A 26902-nucleotide genomic window follows, 5' to 3' on the forward strand; every position below is an offset into this window, starting at 1 on the left:
CACAACTACACTGGTTGACTTTCAACAACTCCTAGTTAAGGAATGAGCTCTATCTACACCTACACTTTTAGCTGTGTTACTTCTTCCGGGGGGGCACCATCCTTACAAGCTATACCTCATTCCTTAACCAGGAGTTGTTGAAAGTCAACCAGTGTAGTTGTGCTGGTCACTCTAGCACAGTATTTCCCAATCTATTTTCCTTAAGAACCTCTTTCATGCAAATACTAAAAGGCCATGGACCCCCTGTCCCACCCTGTGCTGAAATCATGCTTGGTTTTATGTTTTAAAAAGTGAGATTCTCACCATAAATTATGTACTTTGGCTGAGTTTTGTCTTTCGATAAAGCCAAAATTTTAATTTACAACATGTAGCCTTTTTTTTTTAATATGGACAATGTGTGGACATTAGTCACAATGGCACTGACTCTAAACCAGGTTGGGAATCACTGATCTAGAACATTGTATTGTTGATGTAGCGCCATTATATGGAAGGACATGACATGCTGCATTCACTTGCCCTTGGATATCTGAGCTTTACCCAGGTAGTGGTCAGTTTAAATATTTGTTAGAATTTGACTGTATATTCTTAGGTAGCACCTGGGAGGCCAGTAAGATTTTTTTGTATAGCTTGTAAGCACACAATGCTTGCAAGTTATACCTCGTTTTAAAGGTGATCAATCGGACTTTCCAATTATGTATAATACACCAAATATTATTAAATGGGGAAAATAACCAACCAAACACAGATGTCTTTACTTTTTGTGCCAAGTTTAGTTTATAAACAAAACTAAATGGACATAGCTAATGAACAACAAGATTAAAACACTGGTATATTGAATATATGTTCATTAACTGTTCCCTCAAGGTTAGTTAATTCATCTTATGTCAAGTTGACGTGGAGAAGTGTTGTTGGGACTTAAAATGAGTGTTTATTTTGAATGTCTTTTTATTCCGGAAGTGTGGAGTCTTTTCTCGCTGCCTTCACACCTGTGCGCGCTCCTCTGGTGGGATAAAAAAGAAAGCCTTCTCCATCCGGACACTATAGGATCCTGTCCAGACGCAGGTAAGCAGGACTCACCTGTCTGCAGTCAGTGTTGTTTAACCTAAAAGGCTAATATGTTGACTTTAAAGTTAATACACGGCAGGTAATAATGAGCGCGCGACTATAGATTTGTGTCCTCGTAATTACGAAGTTAGGAACTTTTTTATTTCCGGCCGAAAAAAAACTTAGCTGCTAACAAAGAAATGTTGGAATCAACAAAAAGCGATACAATTATTTCTATATTCATTTATCTGTGTTAAGTGAGACCTGTGAGCAATTAACTGATGTTTAAAGGGCCAATTCCTTTGTTTTACTGTTGATTGGTGGCACCGGAAGAGCTGAGGGTTTGTTGAAACTTTTAAACACAAATATTACGAATGTAAATTAGGCTACTCATAGTTTGCTTCGTCAGTGAGTGTGTGTGTTTGGTGGTTACCGCTTATTAGCCTACAGATATTTTCACTTTGAATCCATACTCAGTCCAGGAGCAGACGTCCATTCATTGGCTCAAGACTAGGAGATACGGTGACTGTGCGTACAGCCTTTTTTTCTGGTTCATATCTTTATAGTCTTTGACGGGATGTTCTCCACATTTTGCACTGAGATGACAGCCCATTGAACCCTCAGTGTAAAGAGCCACTCTTCTCTTTTCAGTGTGGAACAACAGCAGCAGCCAGGATGATCCCCGTGGGGGAATTCAGAAACCTTGGCACAGAACAAAACTCAAAGTTTCGGGTCCTCAAACCCTGGTGGGATGTCTTCTCAGAGTACCTGTGCCTTGTTATGCTCATGATTGGAGTCTTTGGATGCACCTTGCAGGTAAATTATCTGCTTTTCCTGATGGGGAAAAATCATATGCTTCTTGTGCTTCTGCTGAGGCAATATTACCGGTAGCAGTGTTTATTTCTGACACACCCCTCTCTCTGATTCATGGCAAAGCAACAATGCCTGCTGTAAATGACCTCCTACAGCTGGAATCATGGACAATATAATGCTTTTCCGTTGACTCATTTACTTCACATGGAGATCCCAATTTTTTTTCCTGTAGGTTTTTTATAATGGCATAAAAGAAGAGTAAGAAGCAAAGTAACTGATGGTTAATAACTAATTTGTGAAGTCCGCTCCACATTTCCTCCTCCTGTTTACTTCTTTTTCTTTTTCTAAAGTGAAAAAGTTGTGCACGTTGACTTAGAGGAAAAAATGAAGAAATAAAAAAAGAAAGGAAAAATGAAGATAGAATACAAAAAAGACAATAATAAGGTCCCTCTGAGACATAATCATGGGTATCATTGCCTTCCCAAGCTCAGACCTTCAGTCTGTCATCTAAAAAAATACATAATATCACCCAGACACACTGTTGCCTTGGGATACTCTCCTCTTTGTTACAGCTAGCAATAGTTCTTGTCATTTATCCTCCATTCTGTATTGTTGCTGTGCACATTCCTTGTAGCTTAGGTTAATTTCAAGTGACATTAGTTTGATTATTCATTGCTAATATTTGTTGCTGGTTTTAGAAATACTTGATGTTACTGACCCTGCTCGCTGGGGGAGAAGAAGTTGTAACAGTTAATAGAGAAGACAGTGTTGTACTGAAACTGAATACTTGAATGAATTGGCTGTTTACAGAGAAGCTGAAACGTTGACTCTGAACAATAGAGAGGACAAGCAGAGAGTCGTGGGTGCTGCTCATTTCAAAGAAACAATCAAAACCAAAACATGACTTGTAAATAGAAACCGTTTACCACTTAGGAGATCCAAGTTAAACTAAATGCAACAAAACACACAAAAAGCCGTTTGTTTCCTGTTCTCACTAGCCAAACAGAAAGGTGAAAGAGAATAACAGCCTAAGCCTGTGTTTCAAGAACGTAAGGTAGGAGTCACAGTGACTTAGCTTTTAAATACAGCAATAAACAAACCAAATACCAGGTTATAAGAATTTCTAATCTGATAAGAACACACAAACATGTGAAATAGGTGTGAGTTGCTAACTCCAAATCACTGCTGCCCTGTACAACAGTTTGGCTCTGCCTTTTAAGAGGTAGATGATGGTAGGTGTGCAAGAATCAAATCATAATATTCCAGTCTTATCGATTGGAGTGGGAGGCGAGATAAGGGAGGAGGAGAAGCCCAATGGAAAAATGAATGCAAAACAGACCTTTGCACACACTTAATTTGCATACAGAATTAAATACTCCTCCTAAAGGTGAGGGAGTGCAGCAATTCATTTAAGTTCCATCAGAAATTCTGGAGCAGGGCTGCACCCTCAGAGCCACTTCTGTCATTATGGACCCCCATCACCCCTCCCACCACATCTTCTCCTTGCTACCATCTGGGAGAAGACACATAAGCATCAGTTACAGGACAAGCAGGATGCCGAAAAGCTTCTTCCAACAACAGTCTGTGTCCCCTCCCTAAATATACCCCTCATACAGACCCTCACAGACTCCCCCACATATACTCCTACAGACACTGACCCACAGGACTGAGTGTGGGACAAAAGAACTGACACCAGAACCAGCCACATATTTTTATCCTACCCTATGTGTGTGTGTGTGTGTGTGTGTGTGTGTTTTTTTCTTTCATGCACCACACCACAGGTTGAGAATAACATCTCATTCTCTTGTGTGTATCTTATATGCACATGATAATAACAGTAAAGGAATCTTATGTCTTATGTAAATACATTTTAGTTTTATTCTAAGGAATGTGACAGACTGGTTATTGATTTTATTAGAAAAAAAATACAAACTCTATTTCTCTTATTATTTCTCTCTCCTATTTCATCTATTTTCCACAGCTCACCCAAGACAAGATTTCGTGCCTGCCCAGCCACTTCACCAGCACAACACCCGGGGCAATAGACTGCAGCCACATCCGCAACTACAGAGAGAACGAGACGTCCCACAGCCCTTCGGGCCAACCTGCGAGCCCCATCATTCGGGAGATGTTTGGCCGCAAGAACAACCTGGACATTCACCAATACATATTTGTCAACAACTATTGCTTCGAGACGTGTGTGCACTGGTTTGCAAAGTACTTTCCATATTTGGTTGTGATCCACACTATGATCTTCATGGTTGCCAGCAGCTTCTGGTTCAAATTCCCAGGGACGTCTTCAAAAATTGACCTATTTGTCAACATTCTGGGGAAGTGCTTTGACTCACCCTGGACAACGAGGGCCCTAAATGAGGTCTCTGAGGAAAGAGGAGAGGAGAAGCTGTTCAGCTTGAGGAGGAACAACATTTCAAAAGATTATGCAGAACAACATGAAGATGAGGAGGAGTCTGTGGGGCTACTTGCTCGCTCACCCTCTGTCAAGTCTAATCCAGATAAGATATGCACAGAGTCTTCTCTCTCTGTCTTGGACAAGAAGGAAGGAGAACAGGCCAAAGCTCTTTTTGAAAAGGTGAAGAAGTTTCGAACTCACGTGGAGGAGGGAGACATCTTATATCACATGTATGTGCTGCAAACGTTGCTGAAAGTCTTCAAGTTTCTTGTTATAATTACATACACTGCTCTGCTGGTGCCAAACATTGAAGTAGTCGTGCGCTGCCATGTTTCTCCTGAGCTGACTGGTTTTGACATCTACTGCTGCAACCACAACAAAGCCAATCTTTTCTCCAAGCTTGCCTACTGCTATATCTCTTTTGTGTGCTTGTATGGACTTATGTGCATCTACACCCTCTACTGGCTGTTCCATCGACCTCTAAAGGAGTATTCCTTTGAGCAGGTCAGATTTGAGACAGGTATTAACGACATACCAGACGTAAAGAACGATTTTGCTTTCCTCCTCCACCTTGTGGACCAGTATGATCCTCTTTATTCTAAACGGTTTGCCGTCTTTCTTTCTGAAGTCAGCGAGAGCCGTCTTCATCACCTTAATCTCAACTATGAATGGACAACCAAAAAGCTGCGCTCCCGTCTTGTAAAGAATTCTAGTAACCGTCTGGAGCTCCCTCTCTTGATGTTACCAGGGCTTCCTGACACAGTCTTTGAGGTTGAGGGAGTGGAATCACTCAAACTGGAGCAAGTAAAAAATGTCACCATCCCAGCTAATGTAGCAAAGCTGGACTCTCTACAGGAGTTGTCATTAATCTACAGCCCTGCAAAGCTACAACTGCCTGCCCTGATCCACCTCCAGGAGCATTTAAAGGTTCTGCGTTTGGCTTTTGAGAGTGTAGAGGAGATCCCTCTGTGGATGTATACCCTTCATAGTCTGAAGGAGTTACAATTGACTGGCCCTTTAATGAATGAGATGTCAAAAAGTGCAACTCTGGAATCCCTGCGAGAGCTCAGAGCTTTGAGACTGCTCTCTCTCCGCTGCAGCCTTAGTAAGATCCCGCCCTGTGTTGGAGATCTGGCATCTCAGTTGCAGCGCTTGTGTATCCACAACGAAGGGGTCAAGCTCCAGGCTTTTAGCAGCCTGAAGAAGCTAACTAGTCTAGCTTCTTTGGAGTTAGTGGGCTGTGAACTGGAGCGAATCCCAAGTGCTATCTTCAGCTTGAACAATCTCCAGGAGTTGGACCTGAGGGGTAACAAGCTCACCACGGTGGAAGAGATCCTGAGCTTACAGCACTGTCGGCGTTTAGTGACGCTCCGACTGTGGCACAATAAAATCTCTTACATCCCTGACCACATCAGTAAACTGAACATGCTGGAGACGCTGGATCTTAGCTGGAACAAGCTGCGAAAGCTTCCCTCTCGGCTCTTCTACTGCACCAAGCTCAGGCACCTGGACATCTCCCACAACCAGATCACCTCTCTCCCTCCAGAAGTGAGCATCCCACAGGGCCTTCAGTTCTTCTCCGCTGCTTTTAACTCCTTAGAGACACTACCAGATGAGCTGTTCTCCTGTAAAAGACTAAAAATTCTGATTCTTGATAACAACTGCCTGTCGTATCTCAGCTCCAGAGTGGCCAACTTGGCCCAGCTGGTGCGACTGGACATTAAGGGAAATCGCCTAGAGTCTCTACCTCTGGAGATAGGAGACTGTCCCCTACTGAGACAGAGTGGGTTTTCAGTGGAGGACAGCCTGTTTGATCTGCTGCCATCAGATGTACAAAAGAAACTGACTTAAGACTAAGACTGTAGGACTAAGGATGGACTCATGTTTTAACAGGAGAGCTTTGGAGTTACATGTGTTCTGTGAGTCTGAACAGAAGATTAATTCAAGCCTTCGGGTGGTTGAATAAAAAAGAATAGGTAATAATTATGAAAATGAATCATAATCAAACCTAGTATCAACCAAAAACCGAAAGAACTCATCTACACTCAGTTATTGGGAAAATTTCTACTCAGGTTTTTGCCACTGAAAGAAAAGTAGTCCTGGAAATACATTTCTAAAAACAATTTTATTTTCAGAGCTGGGAGTTTTTATGTGCTGGTATTACTGGTGTTGGTCACACATTGTTGAGAAGTAAAATAAGAAAAATTTAAGGTCAGGAAAAAAATTCAAGGTTAGATTATCATTATGTGTGGGCAAAACAAGGACTCAGTAATATTAAAATATAATAAAATAAAAATTGGAAAAAGGAACAATCAAGTTTTGGCCTTAAGACTTTCTGGACGAGTATTTTCCTGCAGCCTTTTGTTGTTTTTATCTGGTATTTGGTTTTTATCTGTATCCTATTGAATAGTTTTATACAACATAAACAGAAGTGTCCCACACTGTGTTGGCTCATGTTGCTCCCGGTCAGACACCGAACAAAGGGAGAGAGAAAAAACCTTTCAGCAGCCAGATAAAATGTTCATATTTATGCATCCAGCCAAATAGAGAAAAGAATTTAATCAAACGGGTTATTAAGAATAAGGTCAAACATACAGTGATTTTTATTGTGTATAATTTGTTTGATGATAGAAAATTTCCCTGAAATTTATATTTTGTGTCTTTGGTTTATTTTTGCTGCCTACTTTAGAAAAATGTTGTATTTCCTGAGAAATAATCTGAAATAACGATGCCACTTCAGACAAAAACTTATGGGATATTAGATTTTTACCATAAAACTATTGTGACACATACAAAAAGTCGTGCTAGTGATCATATGGAAATATCAATAGAAAAGTTGAAAAATATATATTCTGGTTTGAATCATTTGCCCTTATTTCTTTGTACATTTTTAGTTTTCAGTTACACTCAAAATATGAGATTATTAGAAACTGATGGTCGTACAAAACCCCACAATTATACAAGATAAAAAAAACAATATTATCATATCTGTATTATTAACACAGTATCACTACTTAAATATCAGGAATATCATCAATACAGGTATATCAAAATCTCACTACAAGACCTATTTTTTCTAATGTGACATACCAAAAATAAATTTAGTACATCTTCACAACTACAAGGACAGTATGTGTAATCTTGGTCTCAAAAGAAAATGGAGACACTTGAGATTACTGCAGAGGTGTCAGAATCAAAATATGTGTTACTGTGTCAGAGTAAATTCACCTGGAACACAGTAGAAAATCTAAAAGAAAACCATGCACCTTTCAGTGAAAACCAGATAGCCCAATTCATCTGGAATTAGTAAAGTAATAACTGATGAGGAACTGGGCAAAAGTAGAAGCTAAAAAAGTGACTTTAAAGATGTTTTAATAGAGGTGTTGTGCAGATAAATATCTCAGGAAGCCATCAGCCAATGTTCATTACTGACACCTCTGTCAATCATTAGACAGGAGACTCGAGGAGCTGCCCATGGGATCTACATGGTGTATCATAGGAAGAATGAAAGAGTGAATACTTCACTATAAAACTCCCTTCATCCTCATAGCAGAGTTTTTGTTTGGTTTTTTTAGGTGTAATAAAATGTTTGACCACAAAACAGCTAAATTAAGACATGATTTATGACTTTCTGTGCTACTTTTTGGCTGCTAGTTCACAGAGTTTTTGTCCCGCCGTCACGAGACAGACGTCTTTGTCATCAACACATTCTCTGCTTTCATGTGACAAATCATGTGGTTTGCTTGAAGTGGAGAAATTAGCAGAAGCTCTAAACTGTTCTCGTGTTTTTGTTACGTTCCCATATAATTGCTTGGGGATTAAACTGCGTTTTGTTCCTATAGCAGTGCTTGGTAGTGTTTTAGCTGAGGGTCTCCCTGACATTTTGGTATGCTACATGTTAGGATTGCTGCTTCTGTACATAGGGGCTCTAGTCAAGAAGAGGTTAATATAACAGATTTTTAGCCATAATTAGAAGTCACTGTGGTTTATTTAGAGTTTGTTTCAAAAAGCTTATTAGTAATTGTGAAAAATATTTGGAATTTGGCATCTAGGATCCAATTTGATTACTTTATGTTGATGTTTTCTCAGTATATGGTTGGAATGATGAGAGAATTTATGGTCCTGGATATGAATGAATGCTGTGATGATTGAAGGGCTGGAAAAATAAACATATGAATAAATAAAAACAAGAAAGCATGCAACATGCTGTGTAGCACAAGTTGCTGCTGCAGTGGTGGTTTACGTAAGACAAAATCATAAAAAAATGCTTCCTTTGTTTTTTTTTACTTTCCTCTGCACATCAACACTTAAACTCACACAAGAAACCAAACTCCTCAGGTTCAACTTAAGCATGTCCTGGCTTGCACGTCTCCAAAACACACCCCTGTGATAAAAACATATGCTGACTTGCCCTCTTTTCAGCATTTACCTTGTGTTTTCTGAAACATTGCAGGAATCTTTTTTCACTTGTTAATAGAGATAAAGAAAGAAGCTGCACAGTAGGAACCATGTGCTTAAATATCATTCCACTTTGTCAATAATTTACCTGTTTCACAGTTACGGTGGCAGTCGAGTGTGTAACCAGTGTTAACCAAAACAGCTGCCACTGCCATAAACGTGACAAATGCTTGATGTGAAATAAACTAACACACCTTCAAGCCAGGTGCTTTAAGATGATATAAGTCATTAATTGTGCCAGCAAACCTGCAGCTAGCATTTGCTTTAGCTATTCCTGCTACTTGGTGAGTCAGAGTATAAATTTAACTGAAGCCTACACAAAGCTTTAGTTTTATACGGGGCGACTCATCCTTTTGGGTGTCATCGCATATTTTCAGTGTCACTCATAGTTAATTTGTGTAGTTCCTAAGTTCATAATCCATGATTTATTTTTATAGAAAATTAGGATTTGCAGCTTCATCTTTACACTCACATGCTGGTATAGTTTGGGTTCATTTTTCTCCTCAGAGTGAACAATCACTTAAAAGAAAAAAACTTTCCGAGTGAATAAATTCCTGCTATCATTTAAAATTTCTGTGCCAATAAAAGTCTAAATTAAACATTTTTGCTTCTTAACCAAAAGCGAGAGAAAAATGTTCACGTGTTTTTAATGCAATTAATTATAGTCACTGAATATTTTGCTCTATTAAATGGCAGAGGAGGCTGTTAAAGGGTTAAATTCTTTAAATGAAAAATAATAAATCATACATTCTTATTTCATCAGTTGGGTGTGTTAGTTCACTCCTTTATGATTTCTCTAGACATGAACATAAGTTTTCCTGACTAATGCTCCATGTTCCCTTTGTGTTGTCTTTATTACACACTCACATATCTGTATTCCTGTACATGTGACCTGAAGGAGTAGGCTGACGCTGGGCTTTTTCTTGTCTTCTCCCACTTTTTCTGGTTGCATGCACACTCTACACTGTTGGCCTTGATCTCTCAGGCTGCAGAGCAAACCAACCACAGTGGTGTTTAATCAGGAAGTATTTGCACACACAACACACTCATATTGTTTTCAAGTCACTGAGCTCTACCTAGTGGCTGGGTGTGTATCTGAGGATGGATTTCTCCTCATTAACATTTTGTGGGGGAAAAAAACTTATTTTCATAGCTGCATTTTTAAGATACAAGATAAAGGAACGGCAGTGATAAAGTTACGCATTCAATCTTGAAAAATATGAATACGGAAAGTAAACTCACCTGACAAAGCGGAGTTTGCTTTAAGATCAAATGTGGCTATAAATTTTTTTTTTATTTTTTGTCTGATCATTTCTGATAATCTCAGCAGCTGAATAATTTAATCATAAATACACATGAATAACACATGAACACCAAAACTTGAGCAAACTGGCAGCACAATAGCTGAATTGTATCTTCTTTCTTGTCTGGTGAAGTCAGCCAGCGATGCACAAGCAAACAAAATGCCCTTTGTACCTCATGGGCCCTGGGCACAAACACCAGCAAACTGTGCCACAGTTACCTACAAACAGGGCCCTCATTCAGTTTCAGTTTCTTTGCTGTTATCTTGGTGACCTTTGAATGGGTTTTCCTTGTGTTGTACATTCCAGCGTGGAGTTATTAGCAATGCCCTTGATGACTCACATTGCAGGAGTGCATGATCCCTCCTTGGACTCTTGTAAGATTTGTAAGATTTTGAAAAAGAAAAACGAAGTTGTTATCCTTCATCGCTTTCTCCATGTTAAAGACAAAATATTCCTGCTACCATGATTGTTTTCTATCTAAATACAGTAGAGGTGTTAGATTATATATCGTCATTTATATATAATAGCAGTTAAAAAAAAGTCTACAACTTCCCTAGCTAGGCGCTTTTTAATGAATTAGCTTGTCTGAACATGGTAATTATAAACTGGACTAATGTGAATTGAATTGATTATTCCTGTAAAGTGCCTTGTGATGCCTTTGCTGTGAACTGGCACTATACAATTTACAATTTCAATACACTTTACTGCCCCCATAGGGAAATTTGGTTTGGACTCGTGCTGTTACATTAGCTGTCTTGTTGACATCAACATAGCACACACAACCCAACAGTAAACCATTGTAATCTACTGACAACCACTGGCCACACAGCACAAATCATACATATATTACGCAATACCCACTAAGGATAACAATTAAAAGGAAGCAAAATATCAGAAAACACAAACATGAATAAACCAAAATGCTACTGAACAACCCCCACAGCCCCAAAAGAGATAATGCAGTCTGTAAAAGACACGCTTTAAAGTTATTTAAGATCTCAGTAGAAATGGGGACAAATGAATCCTTAAAATTGTTCATTCTGCATTTTGGAATCAGATATCTTGTCCAAAGGTAATGATTCGTATTTAGGATAAAGGATGTGTGCTTGTCTGAGTGCAGACTGCTCATGAATGGATTGGAGGGAGAGGTTTCCAGTCCTCCCCATCACCTTCATGGCAGACTGTACCACACAAAACAGTTAAGATTTAACTTGGGCTTGCCGTACAATGCAGACTTCCCATACCTAATGATGCTCTCCAGCACAGCCTGATAAACAACATAATTTTCTTTAACACCTTGGGTTTCTGTAAAAAGTAGACCCTTTGCTGTCAACAAGAACATCAATGGTCAATGTGGTTGTTCCAGCTGAAGAGGTGATCAATGTAAATACTCAGGCACTTGTAGGATTTGACCTGGTTCTTCATTGTGGATGGACAGTGGAGCATGGTTCCCCAATGCCTGAGGATCCAGTACCATCTCCTTCACACCACTGGACAAAATCATTAACTTCAGTGAAATACACTGAAAGATCTGTGTTTTTGTATATCAGGCGGCGTATTGCAGTGTAGTCAGAAAATTTTAAATTCGGGTTACCTGGGTTCTTACTGGTGCAATCATTTGTGTACAGAGGACTGACACAGCCCTGGGATACACCTGTACTGGTGAATCAAAAACTGGAGAGCATTTTATTAATCCTGAATAAAATTAATTAAACCATTTAATCCAAAGACTGACCGTCATCTGAGTCAGTTTCTTTAACAGCAGGTGTGGCTGAAGTGTATTAAAAGCAGAACTAAAATTAAAAGTAAAACACGAGCAAAAGCCTTAGGATGCTTAAGATGCTTAAGTCAGGTGAGTTATACTGTAAAAATAATCTGTAGACAAAGCTGAATTCAATTGGGACAAAAAAGACATCAACTTCAAGTTTTAAACTTTATTTTGTGCTTTCTTCTTCAAATATTAAAGTGAATAATTTCACTTTTGTCTTAAAGGTATTTATATAAATAACATTTCAACAAATCACAATAAATGGCATTTACAAAGTCACAGGAATATTCAGTCATATTCCAAAAATAAATAAGAGTAAATTGAAAGTCTAAGTACATCTAATTAAGAGAAACACAACTATGCAAGGCAATCAGGATGCACCACGTCAAGTTTTGTAAGTTAAAAAGAAACATACATGTGTATGAACTGTTGCAATTCATGCAATAAAAAAACACTGGGGTCAAACTTTCTACAAATGTGCACTCCCAATTAACAGGGGAAAAAGATATATGTATATTAAGGTGCCTAAATTGCACTGTGCAAAAGAGGTGTCTACAGTATATAGCCACCCATCCACTGGAAATAAGCTGCCAAGACAATATGTCCTGTGTCATATTAATGCTAAGCTGCCATTAACAAAAATATTAACAATAATAATAATAATAATAATTCTTTACACAGCAATGAATTCAAGTCACCAGGTCAAAGCACATAAAACCCCCAAAAAAAAAAACATTTTAAAAAGAGTCAACAAGAACTGTGAGGTTTGGGTTAAGCAGAGGATTCTTCTGACTAACTATGAATGTGAGCAAAAAGTGAGTCCATCATATGTGGCACACAGGAAGCTTTGGCTACATCTACCGCTGTCTGACCGCTGACGTTGGCGTGCTTCAGGTCTGATCGGGGCGCCAAGAACTGCACAACATCTCGGTGGCCTTCACGGATGGCAAAATGAATGGGCAGGGCGCCATTCTGGTCTGGAATGTTCACTGAAGCGCCATGCTCCACCAGAACCTCCAGGGTGTCCAGAAATCCTGTCCGTGCTGCATCGTGGACGGGGGTTATCCCATGTTTGTCCTGGATGTTGGGGTCTGCTCCTTTTTCCAATAACAAACGCGCAATTTTGGCATTCCCCATCATCATCACCTGTAGGAGACATTAGAGGGAAAAAGTATGGAGAGCTTTAACATATTTACCATCTGAGTGTAAATTGGCAAGTAGTGACCCTGTGAACTCAAAGACTTTTATATTAGCCTCACGTCAACAGTTTCCACAGAACTCACCAATTCATATTAAATGTAATAAAGAATATATAAAATAAAATCTGGTGAGTAACTCAACTCAGTAAGTCATCACAGTTTACTAATAAAACTCTAAAAATCTATTAACTACACCTCATTATTTATAATTTACCAAGCAAACACACACACAAGAACAAACAAACATATCTTCAATGCTTTAAGTCTTCACAATAATTCAACTGAAAGTTAGTGGTTAATCAATTAATGAATCAATCCTCCAAAAATTGTGCCTTTAAGAGTTCAATTTATAGCATAACAGATCATTACAACTTTAACGAAGCCTGGATATTTTCCTGTTAGTAGCAAAGGGACATAGAGTCCTTTGTGGCTGGATAACCGCAGGACCATAGAGATGAATTCTAACAGAAAACACATTTATGTATTTAAACCCCATCCCTGTCAAATGTGAATCGTATATGGCCATGGTGATTAATTCTCACCTGTAAAGCAGTCCTGCCGAACTCATTCAGAGTATCGGGATGCACCCTGCCTTCCTCCAGGATCGTCTGCACCTTGATGGTATTCCCTTTGGCTGCTGCCGCCGTCAAAGCTTTACCGGCTTCCATCTGGCTCAGAACCATGGTACTCTCTGTTCCTGCCTGCTTAATAACACACGTACTTCAATTAAAACGCAACCTAGCTAGGGGCTTTCTATGAGACAAATTAAGTTACAACAAGGGATAAAGAGTCAGGAGGACTATTGTTGACTACACCTAGCTAACGTTACTACAGCATCCGGCTAGCGTAGTTCCCCACTGACGCCATGTTCTGATACTGTAAACGTACCGTCTAACCATGTCGTTTTAACTAAACGTGTTGTTAAACAACACGACTCAACACAAATATTAATCGTGGCGACTGTGAGACGTAACTCACATCGACTAAATGTTACCAACGATTAGCATTCAAAGCTAAAAGCTAATATGTTATGAACGTAGCTAGTGTTACGAGCGTACCTTACTCGGTTCGTTGTGATCCAAAGCGCTGCCAAGATCTGCCAGCCCGCCGTTTCTACAGCTCAACTATATTTAAGTACAATTCAAAAAAGAAGAGTTTATCAACACTAAAAAAATACATTTGCGCGCTGAGATACAAACAGCGGAGTCTCAAGACTACAATTTACAAACATTGGAGAGAACACACGCTGACCAATCGCCGTTCACCCTGTAGGCGTTGTTTTCCCATATATGGCGAAAGAGGAGGAGTTCTAGCTCGGTTACTACGCTATCCCTGTGGTAACAGCAACAATCGACCAATTAGAGCACAAAGCGAAGAAAGCGGGCTATTTGTATACGTTGATGTCAAAGGCAGTTCATTCCGTCTTTCATCCTTTGGTTGTATTTCTCCAGAGCAGGGTGTGGAAAAAAGGCGGGTGCAAGTTTTAATTTTAGGCGGAATTTAGCTACTGTGATTGCACAATGCCTTAACTACAGTATGGCAGCGAAACGTCCCCTTGAAACTCGTGAAAAAGTAACAGATACACAAGAAAAACACAAAGGCCACTGATGACACATTGTTTTAAGATATTTTCTTGATTTAAATTATTTAGATATATCACAGAACACACAATAAAATGAAGATGCAACCAAATGTCATAAAACAGATTAATTACATTAGAGCAGGTGACATTTCAAAGACATTTTGTCTGTGCAGTTAAAATGATCATTAAGCTCTTCTGGAAGTTCTGGAAGTGAGAAATATACATTAAAGCATCCCTCATGGCTTTACACATTGGTCCTCAGCTGGTAATCTAAAAAAGAAAATAAAATGTAATTATGCAAAATGTTTGTACTTCAGTTAGTATGTGACCACTTGTTTATACTACAAAACAAAAATAAAACAAAAAAAAAATGTCTAATTTACCTCCACTCTGTGTGATATAGCGGACCCAGGGTAAAGCCTGGTAACCACTTTTTTCTATGATCTTCATATACCGGACCTGATGAAAATAAATAAGAGTCACAACTTGTTGAGGCAGGAATGTAAATGATTAAATTCAGTTTCCCCAAGTGAGCACATAAGCCCTAACAGGACCTGACTTGACTGTACACAGGCTATAAACTGTGGATGGCCTGGAAACAGAATAAAGAGCTTCTCAGGGATCATACCTGTATGATTAATAAAATTATATAAACTACATATACCACACCTTGATGGGTTTTAGATCGAGAATAAACATGCTTTGCTTGCAGATGTACTCGACTCTCATTACTACAGGCTTTATTCCTGAGTTACCTTACTAGAAACACTAATCTGTATGCACACATACCTGAATTCCTGATACTGTGAAGTAGGGGATTTCAAATTTGACAGTAATGGGAGGTTTGCCCTCCATCTCATCGTTCTCAACACTGGGCAAACCAAAGTGAGCTCTCATGAGAAACTCTTTCCCTCCCTACATGGCAGGATGCACATAGAGAAAAATCAATCAGACAGAGAGGCGCATAAACATTGAATAAAAACTCGGCTGTGAATTTCTTACAGGGAAAGACTTGATGGTCCAAATCACCAGATTCTTCTCAGGCACGTATTTGGCACTGCCTGTGCTGGTTTTGAATTTGGGTGAATCGGCATCACTGGGAACAGGGACCCTCACCTCCACATTATTGGCCACAGACTGTTTTTTAAATTGACCTTTTGCCTAATTAGAAAATAAATAAAACTAAAACATGATACAACACACAGATCAAGCACTCAGACTCAATCATTAATCATATTAAAGAAATAATTCAAAGCTTTAACAGTTTCTAAAGCATGCATCAAGTATCACTATTCAACAATTCATTGTCATTTCAATGTACTTAAAAGTACCTTAACCATGATTTCCACCCTACTGTGAGAGAATTTCTCTATGACCGATTCAATCCATATCAGAGGCTTCACCTGCAATAAAAAATGTTTTTACATACACAGCACAGTTAACAAATGTGATAAATGGTTATATTTGTTAGAAATACAAGACAACTAAGCAGGCCATACATGTGTATTGATGCGGTAGGACATGAGTTCAGATTCTCCATCTGGAGGAATGAAGGAGATTGTACGATCGCTCTCAAAACGAGAGAGACGGACACACTGATGAAACTTCACATCTTCCATCACTACCGTCTTTCCTTTATCACCTGAGAATGGTATACACAATGAATGCACACAGGGATTAAATATTTCTGCAGCTCTCTGAGGCAAAGCCTCTGCAAACATGCAATGTCATCATGGCACGTTAAACTTCTCCTTGCGCTTCATCATAAAATCTGATCCAATTAAGTTCTTTTCTCAGGTTTAAATGCATGCAAAGATATTTTCTGCAGCTGACTGTGAACACAGCAGACTTCAAATCTCAGGACAAGAAACTAAGCAGTGGGACTTGAAAACCGAAAATGAAAAAAAAAAAAGATGTTTGAGATTAATTCATAAGAAATGGGCATTTACATGCAGAAAATCATGAACACCCAGGCAAATTAAATAAATAAATAAAATAGTTAGGGGGCTAAAGGCAGGCAGTCATGAACTGTGGATGACTGGGCAAAAGTGATCATTCTTGAGTCTGCTTTGTGCAATAAGATGATGCCAGAATGTTTGGTGTAGGTCTAAACATATAAAATGATTGCCAGAAGAAAACAAGCATACTTTCACACTCGATTAATAATATGGAGTTGTGTGTTAGGTAAAGAACCAGAGAAGATGACAGTTAAACCTCTACATGAATACACAAGTCTGCAAGCATGTTTTGGACACTTTTCCCTTTCTATCATTCAAAAATAGGCTTCTTTTATCAGGATGATGATGCATCTTGCTGCGGAACAAAGCGCTGTAACTATTTCTTCAGTCAACAGATACAAATTTAATAATATGACAAGGAAACAGTCCGTATCTTAATCTTAGTTCAAAATTATGAAGGAAAACAAGGCTCCAACCTGCAAAGCTGATTTTTCAATTGCTGTAAGAAAAAGTTGGAAATTTTTTTTCAGCGTGAAATCCATGTTTGAGGTAATTAAAGCTGTCATAAAAGCCAGAGGAGCTGCAAAAGAGTATTAAAAAGTACAAAAAGTTTTTTTTTCCTCTCTCATAATCCTTTAATTATTCTTCTACTTATTGTGAAATTATTTCCAGCAATTACAACAATTATATGCACTGCTCAAAAAAATAAATAAATAAAGGGAACACTAAAATAACACATCCTAGATCTGAATGAATGAAATATTCTTATTTAACACTTTGTTCTTTACATGGCTGAATGTGCTGACAACAAAATCACACAAAAATTATTAATGGAAATCAAATTTGGCGGTCTGGATTTGGAGTCACACACAAAATTAAAGTGGAAAAACACACTACAGGCTGATCCAGCTTTGATGTAATGTCCTTAAAACAATTCAAAATGAGGCTCAGTAGTGTGTGTGGTCTCCACGTGCCTGTATGACCTCCCTACAATGCCTGGACATGCTCCTGATGAGGTGGCGGATGGTCTCCTGAGGATCTCCTCCCAGACCTGGACTAAAGCATCCGCCAACTCCTGAACAGTCTGTGGTGCAACGTGGCGTTGATGGATGGAGCGAGACATGATGTCCAGCTGTGCTCAATTGGATTCAGGTCTGAACGGACAGAACGGGCGGGCCAGTCCATAGCATCAATGCCTTTGTCTAGCATTGTTTTGCATTAGGAGGAACCCAGGGCCAACCGCACCAGCATACGGTCTCACAAGGGGTCTGAGGATCTCATCTCAGTACCTAATGGTAGTCAGGCTACCTCTGGCAAGCACATGGAGGGCTGTGTGGCCCCCCAAAGAAATGCCACCCCACACCATTATGACCCACTGCCAAACCGGTCATGCTGGAGGATGTTGCAGGCAGCAGATCCTTCTCCACGGCGTCTCCAGACTCCGTCACTTCTGTCACATGTGTTCAGTGTGAACCTGCTTTCAACTGTGGAGAGCACAGGCACCAGTGGTGAAGTTGCCAATCTTGGTGTTCTCTGGCAAATGCCAAACGTCCTGCACGGTGTTGGGCTGTAAGCACAACCCCCACCTGTGGATGTCGGGCCCTCATACCACCCTCATGGAGTCTGTTTCTGACCATTTATTCAGACACATGCACATTTGTGGCCTGCTGGAGATCATGTTGCAGGGCTCTGGCAGTGCTCATCCTGTTCCTCCTTGCACAAAGGAGGAGGTAGCGGTCCTGCTGCTGGGGTGGTGCCCTCCTACGGCCTCCTCCATGTATCCTGATGTACTGGCCTGTCTCCTGGTAGTGCCTCCATGCTCTGGACACTACGCTGACAGACACAGCAAACCTTCTTGCCACAGCTTGCATTGACGTGCCATCCTGGATGAGCTGCTCTACCTGAGCCACTTGTGTGGGTTGTAGACTCCGTCTCATGCTACCACTAGAGTGAAAACACCACCAGCATTCAAACGGGACCAAAACATCAGCCAGAAAGCAGGACCTGAGAAGTGGTCTGTGGTCACCACCTGCAGAACCACTCCTTTATTGGGGGTGTCTTGCTATAATTGCCTATAATTTCCACCTGTTGTCTACTCCATTTGCACAACAGCATGTGAAATTGGTTGTGAATCAGCGTTGCTTCCTAAGTGGACAGTTTGATTTCACAGAAGTGTGACTGACTTGGAGTTACATTGTGTTGTTTAAGTGTTCCCTTTATTTTTTTTTTGAGCAGTGTATTTTGAAAAGTCTTGCTAATGTAGGACTCTTCGTCTGTTCAATAGATTTCTGTCAGACATGTAATCTGTTATTATTTTTAATTGCATTAATAAAAATAAAGAGGATTGCTGCATATCATGTGATAAAATAATTGTTAAAGGCTGTATACGTACGTCCAGTGAGGGCAAAGAGCACTCGATCGTTGAGGCCCAGGCGCAGTTCAGGCATCCCAGACAACATGGTCTTCAGTTTAATGCTGCCCACAATGTCACTGCTCATCACGTTGCCGTTTGCATTCACCTGGAAAAAAAAGAAGGAATGAAGGGGCTTACAGTTTTGAATCTAGTATAGATGTTTTTAAATTTTACTTTAACTCTGGACTTTCAGAGGTCTTAAATAAAAACATAACAGCTAGGAAATAGAGTCTTTCATTCCTGAACTGGAAAAATTTCAACTCTTCTTCAAGCAAAAGGCTTTGTGATGTTTGAGGTCTATCCACACATTTCTGATGTTTAGTTTAGTGTTCTGAGGGCCATGGGGAAAAAAACTGAGTTTAGCCTCTTTAGGTTTTACAGTCTTGGTGTTGAGGTAATTTTGAAATTGCAAAAGCCACCTCTTTTTCCCCTTGGGTTTTCTTTTTGCATTAAAATGTGATGTTTGATCCAGACTTTGCTGATCTTTCATTTAACTGATAATTCATTTCTAAACTTCTAAATGTCCCCTGCCCTGGTAACATCAATAATATTGTGCAAGCATGCCTAGTCAGTAGATCAGGACACAACCGACCCAGAGTCTGATAAATCCCAACTTTCCTTTTATAATTCTTTGAAAACCTTATTCTGAAATTTCTGAATAAAAGGTATCCATCTATGCAAATGGCTGCTGATTATTTAGATGATAAAAAACAAAGCATTTATAAAACTTTGAATTTTATACAAACTGTACTCTAGTACAGAGAGATTTAGTTTGTGAGGTGGTGCAGAAAAAAATCACCTCATCTTGAAGACAAACAAAAGAGATGTATACTGACGTCAGGAGGAACAGGAGTAAACAAACCACTGTTTACATCCTGGGAGAAGAGGTGGAGGAATACAAGTACCTTTAAGTTCAGCTAGAGTACAGACTAGACTGGAAATGCAACACAAAAGCATCTGCAAGAAGGTTACAGAGCAAACTCAATCAAGAAGACTGGCTCTTTGCTCTGGAGCTCCTGGAGCTGATAATCCAGAAAAAAATCCAACTCCCTTAAGTTTCTCGCTTTTATCGTGAGCACCGTTTATTTTTACATTTTCTTTTAATCCTACAAAGAAAAACTCATTACAATTGATATTCTAATTCTAATAATAAACCGATACTGAAACAAACAAACAAAAAATATCTGTAGTAAAAATATTTTGATCACAGGTGACCAAATGTTAGTATGCCACTGTACAGGCCCAGAAAGCAGTGTTACTAAGATATTAACACCTCTACAGTCACCACTTTAAATTGTCTGTTTAAATCAGCAAAGTGTAAAAAAATGCAGTTGCATAAGAAAATATGATACACTTCATTTAAATGAAAATTGTGAGTATTTGTGGCAGGTTTATATTAACAGAGTAAGCTGAAGATGTTAAATTAATATGGACACACAATAATACAAATGACATTAAACCTAGAATCGCAAACTGGTCCTCAAGGGACAAACCAATCACTGTGCTCTTGTGCTCTTCCTCATAGTAGGTGCTGTTTGTGCCACTAGAAATCTACATCCTACATACTGGGCCTATCAAGGTCGAATTCAGTCCCATTCTTACCAGTACGTTGATGGACTCAATGACGTCAATAAAGACCTCGTTCTTCTTGTATTTGATACCCTCTGACCGCCAGGAGACAGCATTAGTAACTGTGGTTGGCACCTTGGACTTTGCCACCTCCAGCTTGGCACCTTCTTGAGTGATGTATCTGCAAAAGTTTAAGTTCTTTGTTGCTACAGATTATTTATTATTATTTATTTTTATTAAAAATAAAATTGTGTTTGCTTGTTCATGTGTGTCTATGTTGAGCCTCACTCCTGTAGGATCTTGCTGTCGGTGGTCTGAGGGAAACCAAAGTCCATGAGCTCGTCCAGAAGCTCATAGACAAGCACAAAGTTATCCTGAATGCTCTCCTCCTCCAGCTCTTTGAAGTACTCTGTAAACACCTGTGGGACACAAACGACAGGCGGCATCCTTATATGTAGAGGCTCAAAGTCACTGTACTGTGGATCAATGCCATGTTTTAATGTCAACTTTCATCAAATGTACAAATAAACAGGTCAATTTAAATCATAAGGCGTCACTGCATGTGTCACTCACCTCAACTAGTTTGTAGAGAAACGAGTAGACGAGGGAGGCGTTTGAGTTCTTGTTTGTGGTGGCCACAACTGTTCATGGATTAAGTCAAGGATAATTCTACATGTACATTCATATTCCCAAGGTCAGCGCAGTGTTGTAAAAACACCTCTCTACACTTTTCTTTTTAAAGGTGAGTTACTGGCGTTCTCTAACAATAAATGTTACTAGTAAAGAACAGAGGTGGTTATAAAATAATGTGTACAACATTCAGGGTAAGGATACGGTAAAGGTTGTTGTGCTTGATCCACATGAAGTGAACTTTGCTGTGTGACATGATGGGAGATATGAGCCCTTCCTCTTCATGTTGCATGAGCAAAGGCATGAAGTGTTCAATCTCTGCCATGTCCACATCCCCTTTGTAGTTCCGACATATCAGCACCTGAGAATGAAGTTTACAGGATAAGGTTGTCCAAAAACTTCATGGAAAATAACAAGAATAGGACAAAATCTATTTGAATGAAACACAGCTCATCAATGACATTAAAGCCACTGAAAGATGAAATGAAGGATGTTGAAGTCTGTTTGCAGACAGCCCATATTTGTCCCACTGTAAAAACTCCTCAGAAAGCTTGAAAAGACAAAAACCTCAAACCTGACAAATAGTCGGCTGCCAAATTCTTTATGACCACAGCGTAGCATCTCTGATGCTACTTCCAGCAGGATAACGCACCATGTCACAAAGCTCAGATCATCTCCAACTGGCTTCTTAAACATGACAATGAGTTTACTGTACTCAATGACCTCCACAGTCACCAGATCTCAATCCAACAGAGCAGCTTTGGGATGTGGTGGAACGAGAGATTCTGCAACAACTGCATAGCACAGTCATGTCAACATGCAGCAAAATGGTTCCAACCTTGTATTACCAAGATGGACCTGGTAAAGTTCAGAAAACACAAGAATTTCCTTAAAGCATTGTCTTATTTTTTTCTTTTTTCTTTTTTGACCACTCTGAATAACATGTCTTGTCTTCAAAAAGCTATATCATCTTTATTCTATGTGCAGTGACCTAATATGCTGCAGTGACAGTTAAGATGTTGAAGACAAGCCTATGCAAAACAGACTACACCTGACATCTGCTCAGCATGCAGCAATCGTATGCTTCATCATGATTTAATACTAAACCAGAAACTTGGACGGTAAAGATCAAATATCACATTAGTTGTTGTCCGACAAGTGATACACCCATTCACCGTACATCCAGCCACATGTGTGTCGCATTAACACTGACGCTTATACCATTTACAAAACTCTGAAAGTCACAGGTGCTACCACACAGCTGGTCGTCAAGCACTGCAGCTTCTGCTGCCACTAAATCCGGAAGTAAATGGAAAAGGGAAAAGGGCCAATAAATGAGTATGGCGCAAGGTTTCATTAATTTTTAACGACGTCATCAATGTTTAACAGTTAAAGGAACAGGGGGAAATATCGAAATAGTTTTTAACTTTAATATTATGTCATGTAAAGGGTGAATATGAAGCCGTGTAGACAATTAAAAGCGTCCATAATGAGCTCCAACAGTCTTACCTTCCCCTTCAGATCCAAGATAAATATAGCAGAGGAAGACATTGTGTTCGTACCAACTGCACGCGACTTCAGAAAACTCACAGACTGTGTTTAAAGTTCAACTCCAGCTTCACAGTTCGGATTTTTCATCAAAGTAGTAATAAAACAGCCTGAATTTGGAGGAACCACGGAGTCCGCCTTGTCTTTTTCCTGAAGCTGCCGTGACGTGGGCTCGCGCAGGTGAAACATTAACCAGCTCACCTGGGCAGATGGTGAAAGTAAAGAGGGTGTGCTGTTTGTTTCATCCACTAGAGGGCGCCACAGACACACAGCTCACAGGTCTGCTCGTGAAATCTGAGTGATATTCCTTATTTTTTCCTTTTGGAAAGGAATAATAATAATAATAAAATACTTTAATATAAATTAAATTATAGTAAAAAAGTACACTTCTGTTCCTGAAAGAAAATAAGTTAGTATTTTAGTTGATATTCTGCAGAGCTTATATGTTTTATTTTATTTTATTTTATTTTATTTTATTTTATTTTATTTTATTTTAAAGTAATGGTAGTATTACATTTTGTATTTCATATTATTATTATTATTATTAGTAGTAGTAGTAGTAGTAGTAATAGTAATAGTAGTAGTTGTGTTGGTGGTATTAGTAGTAGTTGTTGTATTATTATCATAATTTTGCTTTAAAGTTTTTCAAAAGTTTGACTTGATAATAATATATAATAATAAAAACATATATTCCCCCTACAATGAGAAATGTCACAGTTTTTCAGCACAAATAACACTTTTTACCCAAATAATTTTCCCCAAGTTAAACATGGACACTTGGTGCTAATCACAATAATTTTTTCTATTGAAACTCTAAGTGTTCTAGTTCTTCATTCATTTCCACTCCTGGTAAAGTTGGGAAACAAAAACCTTGTAATGATAGTATCTGCTAGTGTTATTAATGTCTTTTGGACACAGCCAGAGTGTGGTGGCCTTTACTTTAGGTGACGTTACTCTGAAGGATAAATCTGAAGGATGAATGTCCTTCAGTTTACAGTGAGACAAAAACAGCCTTCTTTATATGTGTGTTTATACATCAATTGATTAATTGAGAAGCACTCTGTATTCCTGTATCCATCAAGTCAATGTAGTATAATTTGATAGGATCACTGATGTATTTTGTACCAAATCAGCCTAAAAATAATAATCATCACATGCACCAGGTGAGCATCAAAGAGTGAAGCATCTGTGTCAAACTCTAGTGAGAAGCTATAGAAGGAGGTACCCCCCCACCCCACTTCCAAAAAGTTTCAAAGGAAATTCAGACTGAAAATGTCAAGACCTTCTTCCAAAATATTCAGCATGCATTAATATGAACGCTGGTTAATAAAGATGTGTAAAAACGACTGCTTCAAGTTATTGCTGATAAAGGTGCTTCAACCAGCCATTGAGTCAATGTGTACAAACGTGTAAGGGAACTTTTGAACTAACAAAAGTTCCCTTACACATTTGTGAATAGTTTTTTCTCTCTGACCGGTGTGCCTCTCCTCTACATTTAGCCTGACCTACGGTCTTTGGCTTTGTGGCTGTAGAAACATTTACTACCTACATACTTTCGAGATCATCTTAAGCCATAAAACCTTGAGGGCCTCTTTGTTTGGTGTTATACCCCAGATGCAAGTTTCTGCCTCTTATCAAATGTGTTGGAAGGGAGTGACTCTGAATAACACACAGTCAATCCAGAGGTGTGTAATAATGTCTGTAAAGACCAGATGGAGATCAGTCCTTTTCCACTATCCTACTCCTTTTGTCCATATGAGATTGTCTGGTGTTTATTGGGACAGAACAAAATGAATCAGCCTCACCTCATGCATCTTGTGCTCAGACTGGACATGAGCCATGTTATTATACCAAAGATAATCATCACCTGTTACTTTCTTTAACATATTTTATAAAAAAAAATTCCTCCTCACTGCTCAGGCCAGTCGGATCTTACAAGAAGAGGATTTTTCTTAATTGAAAACATGAGTCACATGTATTAAATTTGCTCCACTCGCAATTACTGGCTCATTTAATCAAGATTCCAAGTTATAAAGAAACAGTCATCTCCCCCTGCAGTGGCCGAGGTCCAACATAAACATACAAAAACACTGGTTACTCTGCATGTCCAGGTCTGGAGAAACTGTACAGCTTACTTACTGGAACATTAAATAGAAGGTTTCTATTTGTGTTCCTGAGCTATACACAAATGAAGTCATATTTTTATACACATCCTTTTGAAAACAGACTTCATGTTCGCACTGAGATAAGTAGTTATCAAAAAGAAACATAGTTCTGGGCTTTGAAGTGTACTCAAGCAGCAGAGTCTGCCCAGTAGGTTGAAATGAAACTCATTTGAAATGCATGGGCAAACTTTGGATTTAATTTTTTTTATTTTTTATTTTTTAGTTTCAGCTTTATGGTTGTTAACATTTGTGGGAGACCAACCGATTTCTGCAGCCTGACACATAACACAGCTTGTCTTTCTGATGTAAAACCATGTTTGGGCAAATGTTTTCTTAGATACTGTGATTATTAGTCACTGTTTGGTCCTCCTTTCCTTCAGATCTGCTGGTTTTAGTCTTGTATCAAATGACGTCACCTGGCGGGAGGAAACTAGGACTAAATTTTTATTCTAACCTCACATTTGATCCTCAAGTCAAACATGTTCTTCAGTGTTAGAAATGATTTTAGAAGCACTTCTGGGTCCTTTGTAGATCTTTTGATCCTTCAGGTGTGCAGACGTCTGTTTAACTTAATGTAGGACTTCTTGTTTAAAGTAAAAAACGTCAGCTTTACTTGTAACAGCAAATAATCTACAAAAATGATCACAGGGAATCTCTAGAGTGGTCTCGAAATGATCAAGTCTTTATTTTTATATGCTATCAAAGTCAGCATGTTGCAACCAACTGGGTTTTCATCAGGGTCCGTGCCTGCTGTGGTTCACACACTTGTGTTAAATCTCACTATGAGCTGACCTACACCCATGTGTCTGCTAACTGGTTAACAGACAAGGCAGTCACATCAGAGATTTAGAAGAAAATTAATTATTAAAGACCTATAAAAGACATCTGGCTTTTTACATTTAATTTCTTTTTATCCACTTAATTTATTTATTTTATTTACTCTTATTAATGTACTATTTTACATTATTTTTCATTTATTTATTTTTATTGATTTATTTCATATTTAATTTTTTTATTATTTCATTCCATTATTTTTCTTTTTGTAATTGTTTTCCTTATTTTTTCTGTTGTTTTTATATAATTATAAATAAATTTAGGCTTTAAGGAGTCATTTCCTAATATGATACATACTATTTCTGAGACCTACTGCATGACTTTATGGGAAAACTTCTGATACTCGTCTTCTTCCCTCTGGGGGATATATTTTGTACAGCAATAGTTCTGGGATATCATACAGTAATAAAAAGTACGTATATACACTTTTTATTTTTAACTATTTATTTGTTTCATTTTGTTAAAGGGACAAATCGAGTCTTCAGATGAAAGAAAGGAATTATCTCCCCATCATTTCTTGGGTCTGCTTTAAAGGGATTAAAAACATTTTGCTTAGCCATCAAAGCAAATGGCCTCAGTAAGAAGTAAGAAGTCAAAGCTCATCTCTGAGGAGTTGCTGAAGACATTTAACAAACTCAGGTGAGGTTTTATGGTTTTTCTCAAAACATCCTGGTGTTTCAGCAGGTATTATGTGGGATAAACTGCAAGATAATACTGCGGTGTCATGGAAACACCATAACTGTCCCAGTCAGAGTTATGTGAAAGTGTCAGGATCTCAGTGTGGTGGGTCAGAGTGAAACAGATATTAGTTGAACTTCTTGCAATAAGTGCCTTAATACCTCCAGTGGCTGCTAGTTTTGTAAGTGATGCAGGTAATCCAGCAGATGCTTATGATGAGAAAATTTCTTCTCCTTACTTCATGGGGCTTTAAAATAAGCAGCTTTCTTTTTGAAAGCACTGGTATCGGTTGCATCCTCTGGCCTGTCGCAACCAGTCACCCAGTTGTTTGGCCCTCAGGTTGTCCATGGGAGACCTGATATGGTATTGTTGTTACTTCTCATCAGGGCCTGTGGTGCTTTGGTTGGAAACCTGACAGGGGAGTATCTATCCATCCTCCATCCGCCACCCCCTCTCCTTCCGCTGTTAATTTTCGAAGACACTCCCCTTTGCTTACGAGTCAGTGGTGTGAGATGCAGCTCCACCTATT

General features: G+C 38.9%; 3 protein-coding genes across 7 annotated transcripts; 1 reads left to right on the plus strand and 2 right to left on the minus strand.

Annotated features, from left to right (window-relative positions):
• The first annotated feature begins 977 nt into the window (after positions 1 to 977).
• Positions 978 to 8511, plus strand: si:zfos-323e3.4 (volume-regulated anion channel subunit LRRC8E). 2 transcript variants are annotated; one of them, XM_041984272.1, is made up of 4 exons: positions 1028 to 1062; positions 1522 to 1572; positions 1696 to 1860; positions 3839 to 8511. In XM_041984272.1, the coding sequence occupies exons 3-4, from the start codon at positions 1720 to 1722 to the stop codon at positions 6116 to 6118; spliced, it is 2421 nt and encodes an 806-aa protein (XP_041840206.1). In that variant the 5' UTR covers positions 1028 to 1062; positions 1522 to 1572; positions 1696 to 1719; the 3' UTR covers positions 6119 to 8511. The 2 variants fall into 2 exon arrangements, with proteins under 2 accessions (XP_041840207.1, XP_041840206.1); XM_041984273.1 differs by lacking the exon at positions 1522 to 1572 and having other exon boundaries at positions 978 to 1062.
• Positions 8512 to 11976: 3465 nt separating this feature from the next.
• cdkn2d (cyclin-dependent kinase inhibitor 2D (p19, inhibits CDK4)) lies at positions 11977 to 14496 on the minus strand. 4 transcript variants are annotated; one of them, XM_041983654.1, is made up of 3 exons: positions 14060 to 14496; positions 13539 to 13697; positions 11977 to 12943 (listed from the first exon to the last, which is right to left on the minus strand). In XM_041983654.1, exons 2-3 carry the CDS (start codon positions 13677 to 13679, stop codon positions 12590 to 12592), a joined length of 495 nt encoding a protein of 164 aa, XP_041839588.1. In that variant the 5' UTR covers positions 13680 to 13697; positions 14060 to 14496; the 3' UTR covers positions 11977 to 12589. The 4 variants fall into 4 exon arrangements, with proteins under 4 accessions (XP_041839588.1, XP_041839587.1, XP_041839585.1 ...); XM_041983653.1 differs by having other exon boundaries at positions 13539 to 13700; XM_041983651.1 differs by having other exon boundaries at positions 14055 to 14496.
• Positions 14497 to 14611: 115 nt separating this feature from the next.
• Positions 14612 to 22889, minus strand: ap1m2 (adaptor related protein complex 1 subunit mu 2). The gene is made up of 12 exons (XM_041983650.1): positions 22658 to 22889; positions 21353 to 21509; positions 21092 to 21159; positions 20807 to 20937; positions 20552 to 20699; positions 18929 to 19055; positions 16078 to 16220; positions 15910 to 15981; positions 15581 to 15739; positions 15368 to 15493; positions 14962 to 15037; positions 14612 to 14848 (listed from the first exon to the last, which is right to left on the minus strand). Exons 1-12 carry the CDS (start codon positions 22697 to 22699, stop codon positions 14823 to 14825), a joined length of 1275 nt encoding a protein of 424 aa, XP_041839584.1. The 5' UTR covers positions 22700 to 22889; the 3' UTR covers positions 14612 to 14822.
• Between the last annotated feature and the right edge of the window lie 4013 nt (positions 22890 to 26902).

The sequence above is a fragment of the Melanotaenia boesemani genome, chromosome 4 (genome assembly GCF_017639745.1).
Source record: "Melanotaenia boesemani isolate fMelBoe1 chromosome 4, fMelBoe1.pri, whole genome shotgun sequence".
In the NCBI taxonomy this organism is placed as follows: domain Eukaryota; kingdom Metazoa; phylum Chordata; class Actinopteri; order Atheriniformes; family Melanotaeniidae; genus Melanotaenia; species Melanotaenia boesemani.